The following is a 12,159-nucleotide window of genomic DNA, read 5'->3' on the forward strand; positions in this document are numbered from 1 at the left end:
CACCAAGTGATATATTATGGAAGTGTTGAATCACCTGAAACTAATACAACACTGTATGTTAACTACACCGAAATTAAAATTTTTAAAAAGTACAAATCCCTCAGGACAGAGAAAAGAGAAGCAAAGACAATACATGAAAGACACCAAATATTCTGGAAGCAGCATGTCAAGGAGAGGCAGTAATGGACAAAGCAGAAAGCTAAATCCTAGTGGTCTGCAGAGGGAGTGCCAACAATTGGTAAGCTCATGTGAGCCACAGAATCCAGAAAGGCCTGGGAATTGGAGATACTAACTCACTCTAGAGGCAGAGGTGAGAAAGGAGCTAAAAATAGGAAGATTGATAGTAAGTCTATATAACAAACAGATAAACCCCCAGATCCCCTCCTAAATTCCACAGCCAGGTGACTCTACCTCTTTCCTATTTGGGCCACCGCAGAGAAATGTATCTTCTAGAGAAGTGGGACTAAAGAAACACTGGACTCACGGACACCAGGAATAGCAGAGAGGGAGGAGGAGACACTGTCAGGTGAAAGTGTGTACTCTGAAAAGAAAGATCTCAAAGCCTCACCACCACTACCACCCCAGCTCCAGGATCGCTGGCAGTCAAGTCTATGTCCCCTTAGTGGGAGACTAAAGGACTTCTCTCCAGCTAAACTGGCCTGTCCAAATGAAAAAACCTATAGATACTGGCATTTGAGGATCTCCAAATGAAATGTGTAAGCCACTGCCTAGTGGCCTCATCCAAGCTTAAAGCCTACCAGCCGATAGAATATCCAATTGATTTTTTAGTATTTCCCCATTAAATATGAAGCCAGCCTAGAATCACCAAACATTTCAGGAAGGCCTTTAACATGAAATAAAGGCACCAAATCAAATGAAAAGGGAAAAGGGAACTTGGAAGAAACAAAGATAATACAGGGAGCAAAAGAGAAGTTTTAAAAATCTCATAATTTCCCCCAGAAAGATAAGAAAAGCATTCATGAAATATGATTAGGTGCCTACAATAAAATACCAAAGTAAAATTCTTGAAAAATTAAAATATGAAAGCAGAAATTTAAGAAGAATCCTATAGAGGGTTAAAAGAAAAAAAAGAAAGAAAGAAAGAAAAATCTCCTAGGAAGTAGAACAAAAATTTAAGAAAAGAGAAGAAAATTAGAGGAGCTAAAACAGTCAACTAACAGATATTCCAGAGAGAAAGAATAGAGAATATGTAGTTAAGAAAATTATCAAAGCAAAAATATAGGCACTTTCTTGGAGCTAAGGGGCTCAAATATCCATACTGCAGAGGCCAATCAAGTCTTCAGCATAACAGGTGGATAAAGTCCCATCATGAGAGCCATAACTGTTTTTGTTTTGTTTTGTTTTTTTGCAAGGGTCATTAATGTGAAATTTCAGATCACCAGGGACAAGAAGACTGTGAAAGCAACCAGAGAGAAGCTTTCGTCGGTTCCATTCAAAGGATCATGAATAAAAATGACTTTAGACTTCTTGAAACAACACCGAATCCTTGAAAACAATACAGCACTCACTACTCACAACTCTAAATTCTTTTTTTTTTTTTTAAGATTTTATTTATTTATTCATGAGAGACACAGAGAGAGAGAGAGGCAGAGGGAGAAGCAGGCTCCATGCAGGGAGCCCGATGTAATCCTGGGACTCCAGGATCACGCCCAGGGCCAAAGGCAGGCGCTAAACTGCTGAGCCACCCAAGGATCCCCAACTCTGAATTCTATACTGAACCAAATACTCAATAAAGTGCCACTCTTCTCCATGCATCTCGTTTGCCACATGGGCTGAAGTCAGAGAGAAGAGGACGCAGCTGACAAAAACCCAAAAGGCATTTTCAGGCATGGGAGGTTTTTAAAAACCTATACCTCCTTATGTGAACTAACAACAGAGAAGACATGGGGTCTACCAACACAGGAGCATGATGAAGGGCTTCCTAGGCTGGCGCTAGTGGGATGAGAGGTGTGCAAGCCAGCCCTGAGAGTCGGGCCCCTCTAGAGCAGGGGAAGCCTCAGAAGACACTTTTTTTTTTTTTTTTTTTTTTTAAGATTTTACTTGTTTATGAGAGAGAGAGAGCATGAGCAGTGGGGAGGGGCAGAGAGAGAAGCAGACTTCCTTCTGAGCAGGGAGCCTGCCTTGAGGCTTGATCCCAGGACCCTGAGATCATGACCTGAGCCAAAGGCAGTCACTTAACCAATTGAGCCACCCAGGTGCCCCTAGAAGACACTTGTTAAGAAGAAAATGGAATTAATAAGTCAATTGCTGTATTTGAACACATTGAAAGGGTTTTAGAACGCCACCCAAAATTTGCAAAAAAAAAAAAACAAAAAACAAAAAAAAACTGGTAAGAGGCACTTAGAAGTATTTTTACGTACCTCTAAGAAAAGAAAGAAAATAATAATCATAGCAAACTACATGGTGCAGGTGACTCACATTTAGATACTTATAGTCACAATGATGTAAATATATAACTTTGACTTCAGTAGTGATACAACTCCACTATAGGAGAGGGAGAGTGTGTGCATTTTGGGAGTGGGCAGGAGAGAGCTAAAACTCAGTGTGCTCTGGAATAGGAAGTCAAAGCTACTATCTAAAACTGACATGTCAAGAAATAAGTGTATAATATAATAGAACTGGAAAAAAGAGAAATAATTGCATACACTTTTCAGAAATATGGGGGAAAGGGAGTCAGAAGAAGAAACAACTAAGAGAAATGATAATTGTTGCCTCTGGCAAATGGAATGAGGGCATGGGAAGTTTGAGGCAAGGAAATGATGTATTTCATTACAAGCTTCATAGCACTAATTAGGTTTTTAAGGTTTTTTTTGTATTATTCATATGTACTATTTTAACACAATTAAAAATAACTTTAAGAGGGCAGAAAAGAGCTCAGAAATGTCACCTGCCTGGTAACCAATGGCTGCTCAATATATTACCTGTTAAATCTAGAAGCTATCAAAGAGTCAGTTTTGTTTAGGTCAAGCCAAGCTTTCTCCAGAATAATAGTGTGCCAAAGGTTCTGACTGCCACCCCCACAGCCACCGCCTCTACTTCTGCTCCCATCTCCAGCTCTGCTGGCAGACTTGCTGGCAGACCTTCTTACATCCCACAGCCAAGTGCCCCTCTTCTCCATTCATCTCTTTTGCCATCGACATGGGCTGAAGTCAGAGAGAAGAGGACTCAGCTGACAAAAACAGATTGCCATGTTAAGCTAAGGACTGCCTAAAGTGCCTTCCTGGTCATAGTTACTCAAAGGGACTGGAATTGACATTCACTGACCACCCGATAAGTCCCAGGCATTGGACTCTGGGCGCTTCTGCATATTATCATCCTCACTGAGCTTCCTGATAACCCTAAGAGGCAGGCTTTATTGCATCCATTTTTTTTTTTTAATTGCATCCATTTTCAAGAAAGACCAGGAGACAGAGGCTCAGGGCCATTTGCCCAAGTCTTACAGCTAGCTGGGGGGCAGTGCTGGGAGGCTAACCTGGTTATTCTGGCATCTGGTGTCCATCCCACAATGGCAGGATCCTCAGATGGTGACTAAGTAACAGTAGTAGGTGAAGAGCAAACACAGCCTAGCTTGAGAGGGGCTGCTGACCCTGGTCCAGCTGATCTGAGGGTGTATGGGCCCCAGGTTCAGGTCTGATGTAGTAAGTTAGGGAAGGAAAGGGAAAAGACAGGAGGGGGTGGGAGTGCCTACCCATGAGCAGCCGCCGCTTCACCCGTTTATCGCCATCCACCACTGATGTGGCATTGCTCTCCGTCACCTCCGGGACAGCATCCTCTCGCTCTACAAGAGACACCAGAGAGCGAGTCTGTTTACTCATCCCCTGTATGACCACTTCTGCCGAAACCCCAGACATGAGAACAATGTAGGATATGCAACTCTGTTCACTCAATAAAGATATGTTGTAATGAGGCTCTGTGGGAAACATAGCACGTTAAATGGCCATGAAGCCTTAGTAAACATTAAATATGAGAAAGATTTTTGAAGCATATTGCAGTGACCAAAGAGACACCAGGGAATGCAAGCTTCAGATTCACTCTAACACTGTCTTCTGCTGACCATAAAGGCCACTGTGTCTTTACAAATGGCTAGCTTTAACTTCATGTCACCCTTGCTCCTTAGGATGTAATGTCCCAGTCTCCAGAATACCATCTTCAGGAGCCCCCTAGTCCAAGAGAAGAGAAAGGGCTTTCTGAGGGGGGAGAGAGAGAGAGAGAGAGACGCCCCCCTCCCGGGACTAGACCACTCATTCCCACTGCCACATGTAAAGCTGCACGGGACCCATTCAGAGGCAAATACTGGAAGCTCCCTGAATCTGGTGCTTAACACCATTAATAGGGTTAGGGTTAGGGTTAGGAGTGGGCAGGTGGGCTGGGGACAGACCCTTACCAAGTGTAGGGGTCACTCACTCACCAAGGCAGCTCTTCCCATCTGCATGCATCTTGTACTGTGGGTGGCAGCTACACTCGGGGCCATCAGCAGTGTCCTCACAGGAGTGCTGGCACCCACCGTTTCCATGGTTACAGGTCACTGAGAGGAAAATGAATCAACACACTGAGCACTGAGTTTTCCACAACCCGGGGCTGTGCTTGCTTGGGAAGATCTCTGATTTTCATTCAGCAAGTATTTGAGCACCTAGTATGTGCTCAGCATTGTGCATAATGAAGTAACTGACTCAGACAGAGCCTAATGCTGTCTCTGAGAATAGATAGTCACAGTATGAATTCAAGAAATGCTAAATGATGGATTTGAGCAGTTATATAGGAAGATGGAGATGGGAAGGCTACGGAGATTTTCACTTTTCAAGAGGAATTATATCAAAAGATTCTAGACTACTGCTTTGGGCTATCAGGAGAAGTTTGCATGTTAATATGGCTGTACTGGGGCTACAGAAAATGTTATAGCACTTTATGGCTGGAAGAAACAGATAATACTTATTTGTATTTATATGTTAGGATTTCTCTCATCAGATTCTATCTAGATTAGTTAGAAGGGAGGGTAACCAGAGAAGCCAACTCAAAACAATCCACTCATCAAACTGAACAGTGGTTACCTTTGGCAAGAGAAATGGGAAGGGAAAGGATATGGTTTTCTTTACACACTTAAAACTGTTTGAATTACACAGGCATTTGTAATTTTTCCAACTTAAAAGAACGAAATACATATTTGTGATGTGAGAAAGAAACTGTTCTGTGATTACAGTGATGTAAAAATTGTGTATGCCTGAGAACAACTAAATAGGAATAAGAACAAAGTGAAGTAGCAGGAAGGAAGAGAAAAAAAAAAGTGAAGCAGCTGGTTATGTGGTGGAATCTGCATCTTTTTTTTTCTTTTTGTTCTTTCTTCAAATGTGATTATATTATTGGAGAAGTGACATCTTAAAAATATTTTAAAATTTAAATCCCAAGTATTCTACTGGCCTCTGAAAAACTGAAATGCCAAAGAATCTCACTCCACAGGCGAGTCTCCTCTGGAGGCCTGGGTCCTCCTTGTGAGGATACCTGGAGCCAGGATAAGCAGTCTCCACTTTGTTCAGCCCACTGGAAGCCCTCAGGGACAGCCTCACTTTTAGGAGCCCTAAGAGCCTATCAGAATCTGTTTCTGGCGGTGGCACCAGCCCTGGTTTGTCAGGTTTTAGGGCTACTCTGCTTTGTGATGGAGACAATGGAGAGAAAGCTCTTACTGAAGAAACAACCTCCTCATCTCTCAATCACAAAGGTCAACTCACTGTAAACAACCATCCCTAGCAAACTGCAGGGGAATTACAGCAGGTCCATGGCTTTGGAAGAGTTGCTAAAGGAAAATCATCCATGTTTCCTCTAGCATAATAGTGGTTTAGGAACACCTTTAATGGCCGGTTGTTTCCTATTACCAGTTGGGGTTTCATTCCTGTGTTTCATCATCGTGTGGCGGCTATGTCCAAACTGTGTACACCATTCATGAAACAAATGTGTATTGAGCCCAACCTGTAGTAGGCACCCAGTGGGGACACTGAGAAGCAAAAATAAGACGAAGTCCCTGACTGTGGGCACTCACAGTTGGGGAGACAGACACATAAATGCACAATTCAACCCTGGGTGTCACGTGCTCCCACTGAGGAACCAACAGCGCTGTGGGAGCCAAAATACAAAATGGTGGCCGGGCCGGTCAGGGCAGGCTTCTGGGCAATTTAGCAAGATCCACCAGCCTTAGAGCTAGGAGGACCTACATCTGAACCCTAACTGGCTGCATGCTCCCTGTGTGACCTTGTTGCTTTACCTTCTCCACAATTTTCTCAAACTGAAAATGAGGATAATAATACTTAGCTCAATAGGGTGGTGATATGAAGAATTTGATGAAATTGCTATACCTTTGGACAAGTCTTTACACATAAATACACCCTCAAAAGTAGCTACCTCTCCTTATCATTATTATCATTAGAAGTTAGCAGAATAGGGGAGCCCAGGTGGCACAGCGGTTTGGTGCCACCTGTAGCTTGGGATGTGATCCTGGAGACCTGGGATCGAGTCCCACATCGGGCTCCTTGCATGGAGCCTGCTTCTCTCTCTGTCTGTGTCTCTGCCTCTCTCTGTGTGTGTCTATGAATAAATAAATAAAATCTTTAAAAAAAAAAAAAAAAAAAGAAGTTAGCAGAATATTAAAGGTTGAGTGAGAATTCACCAAGCCAGGCAGAGAGGAATGCTTGGGGAAGGCCTGAGACCTAGGGAACATGGGCTGTTCTCCGACAGGCAAAGAGGTTGGGTGTTTGGGAAAAGGAGGCAGATGAGGTTTGCACAAGAAGCAGGACCAGGTAGCAAAGAGCTTTGATGGCCAGATGACCATATTTGATTTTATTCTATGGGAACAGGGAGACCGGCCCCCAGCATTCACAGTCCTGACTTGCGAATTTTATTTCCTTCGATGGGTTCCCTTAAAAAGCATCCTCTTCCTTCCCTAGGGGAGACTACCCCCCGTGCAGCGAATTTAGCCTTCAGTGGAGGTTAGTATCCTGCGGACAGCTGCCTGCCCTGATATAGCTGCTCTGCCAGGAGGTGGCATTTCGGCTGCTGGACTGCAGAAGACAACCTCTGGGGGTAGGATGGTTCCCAGCACAGGTATGTGCTAGTCTGTACTTACAGATGCAGTCTCTCTGGTTCTTGGCCAGCTCGAAGCCAGGCCTGCACTCGCAGGCGACGCTGCCCCTCGGGGCCTCCTTGCAGATGTGACTACAGCCATGATTCTGATTCATGCAGCTCAGACCCTCTGCAAAACAGCGGCATGCAGCCAGTGACCAGGCTGTGAGCACTATCTTGAGCCCCAGGGGCACTGCAAAGGACTGGAGGGTGGGACCTGACTGCCTCTGTCTTCATCAGCCCCACATTTTAAGAGAACATGTCATTAAAATCCAGTCAGGCCAGTTAACAGAGACATAAAAAATTTCCTCTGTCACCCAAGAGATGTTGCAGTGATGTTGCAAGGCTCCTCAAGAGGAAGGAGCCCTCCTAATACTTGGAAAAGAAAGTGCCCACCAGGAGCTTGCTGGTGGGTGTGGAACCACAGCCTGCAGACCCCAGGAACTGGTACTCCTCCTACCCCTCCTGACCAAGAATACAAAGAAGGAGAATCTCTCTAAGAAAATGTGCACATAGATGAAGACTGCCAACTCTTTCACATACTCTTGAAGAGGATTTTCTGAAAATGTCAACCCTCTTCTCTACCCCAACCGAATCCACACTTGGAGGTGACTGCGACTGCTGCATTTAAGCCTCAGCACATGGACACCAGCCCAGGGGCCTCTCTTCTGTGACCACTCTCAGTCCCTGGACCTTCGCCACCCCCCAGAAGCCTCTGAGCGCAGCAGCAACACAACAACAGAGAGAACAGAGAGAGACCTCACATGTGTGGTTTCCTTCAGCGGCTGTAAAATTCTTTCCAGGTATACTATGATCTTCATTAGGTCCAATCTTGTGGTCACAGTGCAGGGAAGGGGGTTATTTTCCCAGCTGGTTTAACATGCGTTTCAATGAAGGGGTCATAACATAGTGTGGGTCTGTGTGGTTTGCTAGAATCCTACCACTTCTCAAAACCAATTCTTTAAGACCCTGCCACCTGCCAGTGCTCTGGAGGAACTATCTCCACACCCTAGAGTATTCTCAAAACCTCTGCTCAGTTTGCACTGCATTACTATTGAGGACATGCCCATCTGATGCTTCTTTGCATCCATGCAATGAACATCTCTGAGAGTAGGTTTTTTTGTTCTCAACCAACAAGACGCCCTCTCACATGAGAAGTAGCACTGTTTTATTTTTTTTTTTTTTTTTTTTTTTTTTTTTTTTTTTTTTTTTTATGATAGTCACAGAGAGAGACAGAGAGAGAAGCAGGCTCCATGCACCAGGAGCCCGACGTGGGATTCGATCCCGGGTCTCCAGGATCGTGCCCTGGCCAAAGGCAGGTGCTAAACCGCTGCGCCACCCAGGGATCCCCAGTAGCACTGTTTTAAACATGAGTGCAAGAAGTTTTCATTCAGCTTCTATGGGATCCTACACTGTTCTGTATTGTACCCCTAAAACCTTAGGCAATTGGTTCTAATTAAGACAAAAATCATTTGTCTCCAATTCTCACCACAGAGCCGTTGATCTATGCTTAACTGGAATAGCTAGCTATTTTAATACAAACAGATGTCATTCCTATTCCAAAAGACAGCATAATAGTTAATACATCCCATACTCTCTTAAAACCACTTTGTTTTTTAGCTGACAGTTACAAGCTGTTTGAACTCCAGCACTCAATCTGCGGGAAGTTGCTGAGATTCATTCACCCATGCCAAGGCTGCTGTCAATTAATACAGAATGAGACTTGTACTGGATCAGAGCAAAGCTTTCTCTCAGCTCTGGCTGGTGATTTTTGGAAATGTTACTTGCTCCCAATACTGAGGCGGCACAGGATGTGAGGAGCTGCCTCCAGAAACAGTGTCCTGTCCTCCTAGGAAGACCTAGGAAGAATTACATTTGCCCTTGGATCAGCAGAGCATTTGGGATCACAGGTGCCAGGAGCACATAGGGCAAAACATAACAGTGCCCAAGAAAGGGCAGCAGCAACACCAGCAAAGCACAGTCCCCAAACAGGTCAGCCGCTGCTGCTTCTTTTCACTCTGTTTACAAGTCTGTAAAAACATTTGCAAAGTGACCTTTACTGCCTTAGAGCAGCAATTCATTTACACAAGAAATATTTCATAAGAATTGACTATGTTTAAAAAAAACCTGACCGTGTGCCAGATGCCATGGGGATACACGAAAAGTTGTGCCCTGATGTCTTATCATATCAAGCTAGACCTAAAGTTACCAGGAGATAATAGGCATTAAAATGGCTCTGGAAATGCTGGGGCTTTTCAAAAGGTGCCCCTGAAGCTGTTGATAGTACCCTGACTCCAAAAATAAGGCCACTGCTACGGGAAGGCAGATGGGTCTGGTCCAAACTGAGAGGCCCTGGCGTGGTTCTGGCTCCACCCTTACCCCCAGATTGGGCTGCCAATCATGTTTGGGAATGTTAGTTCACCAAGAGGGAAATAGCTCAAAAAACATTAGAAATATCCTATTGCAGTGGTCCCACTGAAGAATATTTCTAGAAGCTGAATAAAAACAGGCCTTGCAAACAGTGAAAAAGATTCTATCAAAGACAGAAACAGGCCCTGCTGAGAGCATAGCCCCTTCCTCACTGCCCTGACACCTTCCCCCTACTTTGAAAAGGCAGTGGTGCAAACATCGAAAAATCTTCTCAGAGCAGACAAAACAAAAGCGGAATGCTCATTTTGAGAGCCTGAGCACCCATGAATAGGGACAAAGCCTGACTGGGGCAGTATGTCTCTCTCCAGCCTACCCCCATTACATGGGTGAAAACACACAGTCTCTTTATCAGAGCTTTGGGGTCTCTGAGAGAAAAAAAAAATCAATAGCTTAAGCTTTCCCTCAGAATCATCTATTATGATCCCCTGAACTGAAGATCATTTAGTAAATAATTATTAAAAATAACAACCAAAACACTAGAAAATTCTAGCTTGCAGTATTATCTTCACTTAATCAATTTTGGAGTCTCAACAGGGGGGTTTTAAAGTCCACTTTAATACCATTTCTGAGGGCTTAATGTGCACATCAAGGAGGAAATCCTAAAGGAACACTGTTTACAGACTGCTCTATTTGAAGAGGTAAAACCTTTGGATGGACAGGGTCTCAGTTATAGTCCACTACAAACTGTTGGCTCATGCTGCTATGAATTCACCAAGCGATCGGGCTGAAACACCACAGAAAAAAAATCACAGAGAGGGCAGTCTGGGTGCCTCAGTGGTTTAGGGCCGCCTTCAGCCCCAGGCTGTGATCCTGGGGACTGAGTCCCACATTGGGCTCCCTGCATGGGGCCTGCTTCTCCCTGTGCCTGTGTCTCTGCCTGCCTCTCTCTCTCTCTCTCTCTCTTTCTCTGTCTCTCTTAAAAAATAAATAAAAATCTTAAAAAAAAAAAAAATCAGAGAGCCCTTCCAGACCACAACTCAAATTCTTGGATTTTGGTTTTAGCCCCAGACAAGTATATTCATTTTAAATATTCTTCAGGGAATCCAAGAATGTCTGAATTGTAGAAAATTTAGAAAACAAGGATTGCAGAAAGGAACTGCTTTTGTATTTACTTCTGTTATGAAGATCCTGTGTCTGTAATCAGTCTGGAGGTCCTGCCAGAGGGCAGAAAGGAGCTAAGCCACTGCTTTGGAAGTGCAAGAGTAAGAGATGATCTTAATAACTGTGAAGTTGCTTTGCTAGTGGATGGGATCCATACGGTGTTCAAGAAACAGCCTGACCCACAGATCCCCATTCATGTCCCCAGCACCTGTGGGGGAACCAAGTGACTTCCCAGGAAGCAGCTTTGAGCAACCAAAGAGGAGGTCCCCTGAGATCTAGATTGCTCTTGCTGCTGGCTTCTTAATCCTGCCTCATCCCAAATGCAAGGCTCTCAGAAAAGTCCAGAGCAACTACCAGGAATGTGAAACCCAACTGCTACTCTATCAAGGGCCACGCCTGCATGAGATAAGAGATCTGCCTGATTAGAGCCAGTGTGTGTCTATCCTGCCCAAATACTGAGAACAAGCAGACTCAGGGTGATAAGACTCAGCAGACCCATTGGCCTGTAACCATTCTTAGTACCCAAACAGCTTTCTAGTCAGGTATGAGAAGGGACTCATCATTCTTGGAAAATGAGACAAAAATCACCTTCCTCAAAGACACCCTTGAAAAGTCACAAGAAAAAAAAAAGTCACAAGAACCATGATTAAACAATAAACCTACTCATGTGTGATTAAATAGCAGCAGAACTTAAAATCCCCTCATTCTTGAGTTATGAGAATGAACAGTAGTGCATGCCAAAATGAGTTAACAATCTAATGTTTAGAGCACTTCCCCTACAAACATGCACAGGCAACCCCCGGGGAATACAGCCACCAAAATGTGGTTCTTTGGCTTAAGAAAGAGCAGAGAATTAAAAAATGGGCAGCCACCACTGGGTGGCTCAGTAGTTTAGTGCAACCTTCAGCCCAGGGGGTGATCCTGAAGACCCGGGATCGAGTCCCACATCAGGTTCCCTGCATGGAGCCTGCTTCTCCCTCTGCTTGTGTCTCTGCCCCTGCCCCCCCCACTCTGTTTCTCATGAATAAATAAAATCTTTTTAAAAATAAATTTAAAAAAATGTGTCATTCAGCTAAAAGCGGCTGATTGGCCTCGTGTTCTTTTTTTTAATAATAAATTTATTTTTTATTGGTGTTCAATTTGCCAACATTCAGAATAACACCCAGTGCTCATCCTGTCAAGTGCCCACCTCAGTGCCTGCCACCCAGTGACCCCCAACCCCCGCCCTCCTCCCCTTCCACCACCCCTAGTTCGTTTCCCAGAGTTAGGAGTCTTTCATGTTCTGTCTCCCTTTCTGATATTTCCCACTTATTTTTTCTCCTTTCCCCTTTATTCCCTTTCACTATTATTTATATTCCCCAAATGAATGAGACCACATAATGTTTGTCCTTCTCCAATTGACTTATTTCACTCAGCATAATACCCTCCAGTTCCATCCACGTTGAAGCAAATGGTGGGTATTTGTCATTTCTCATGGCCACGTGTTCTTTTTTTTTTTTT

The 12,159-nt window shown here is 44.1% G+C and overlaps 1 protein-coding gene across 3 annotated transcripts in view; it reads right to left on the minus strand.

Moving 5' to 3' along the window:
- SCUBE2 (signal peptide, CUB domain and EGF like domain containing 2) overlaps positions 1 to 12,159 on the minus strand; it is a 63,648-nt gene that overhangs the window by 36,329 nt on the left and 15,160 nt on the right. For all 3 annotated transcript variants that reach the window (XM_025459436.3, XM_025459431.3, XM_035704212.2), the window contains exons 5-7: positions 7,133 to 7,258; positions 4,430 to 4,546; positions 3,710 to 3,799 (exon numbers count right to left, since the gene is read on the minus strand). In XM_025459436.3, the coding sequence (XP_025315221.3) occupies positions 3,710 to 3,799; positions 4,430 to 4,546; positions 7,133 to 7,258 (333 nt within the window). The remainder of the gene's footprint in view (positions 1 to 3,709; positions 3,800 to 4,429; positions 4,547 to 7,132; positions 7,259 to 12,159) is intronic.

Source organism: Canis lupus, chromosome 21 (genome assembly GCF_003254725.2).
Source record: "Canis lupus dingo isolate Sandy chromosome 21, ASM325472v2, whole genome shotgun sequence".
Taxonomy (NCBI): domain Eukaryota; kingdom Metazoa; phylum Chordata; class Mammalia; order Carnivora; family Canidae; genus Canis; species Canis lupus.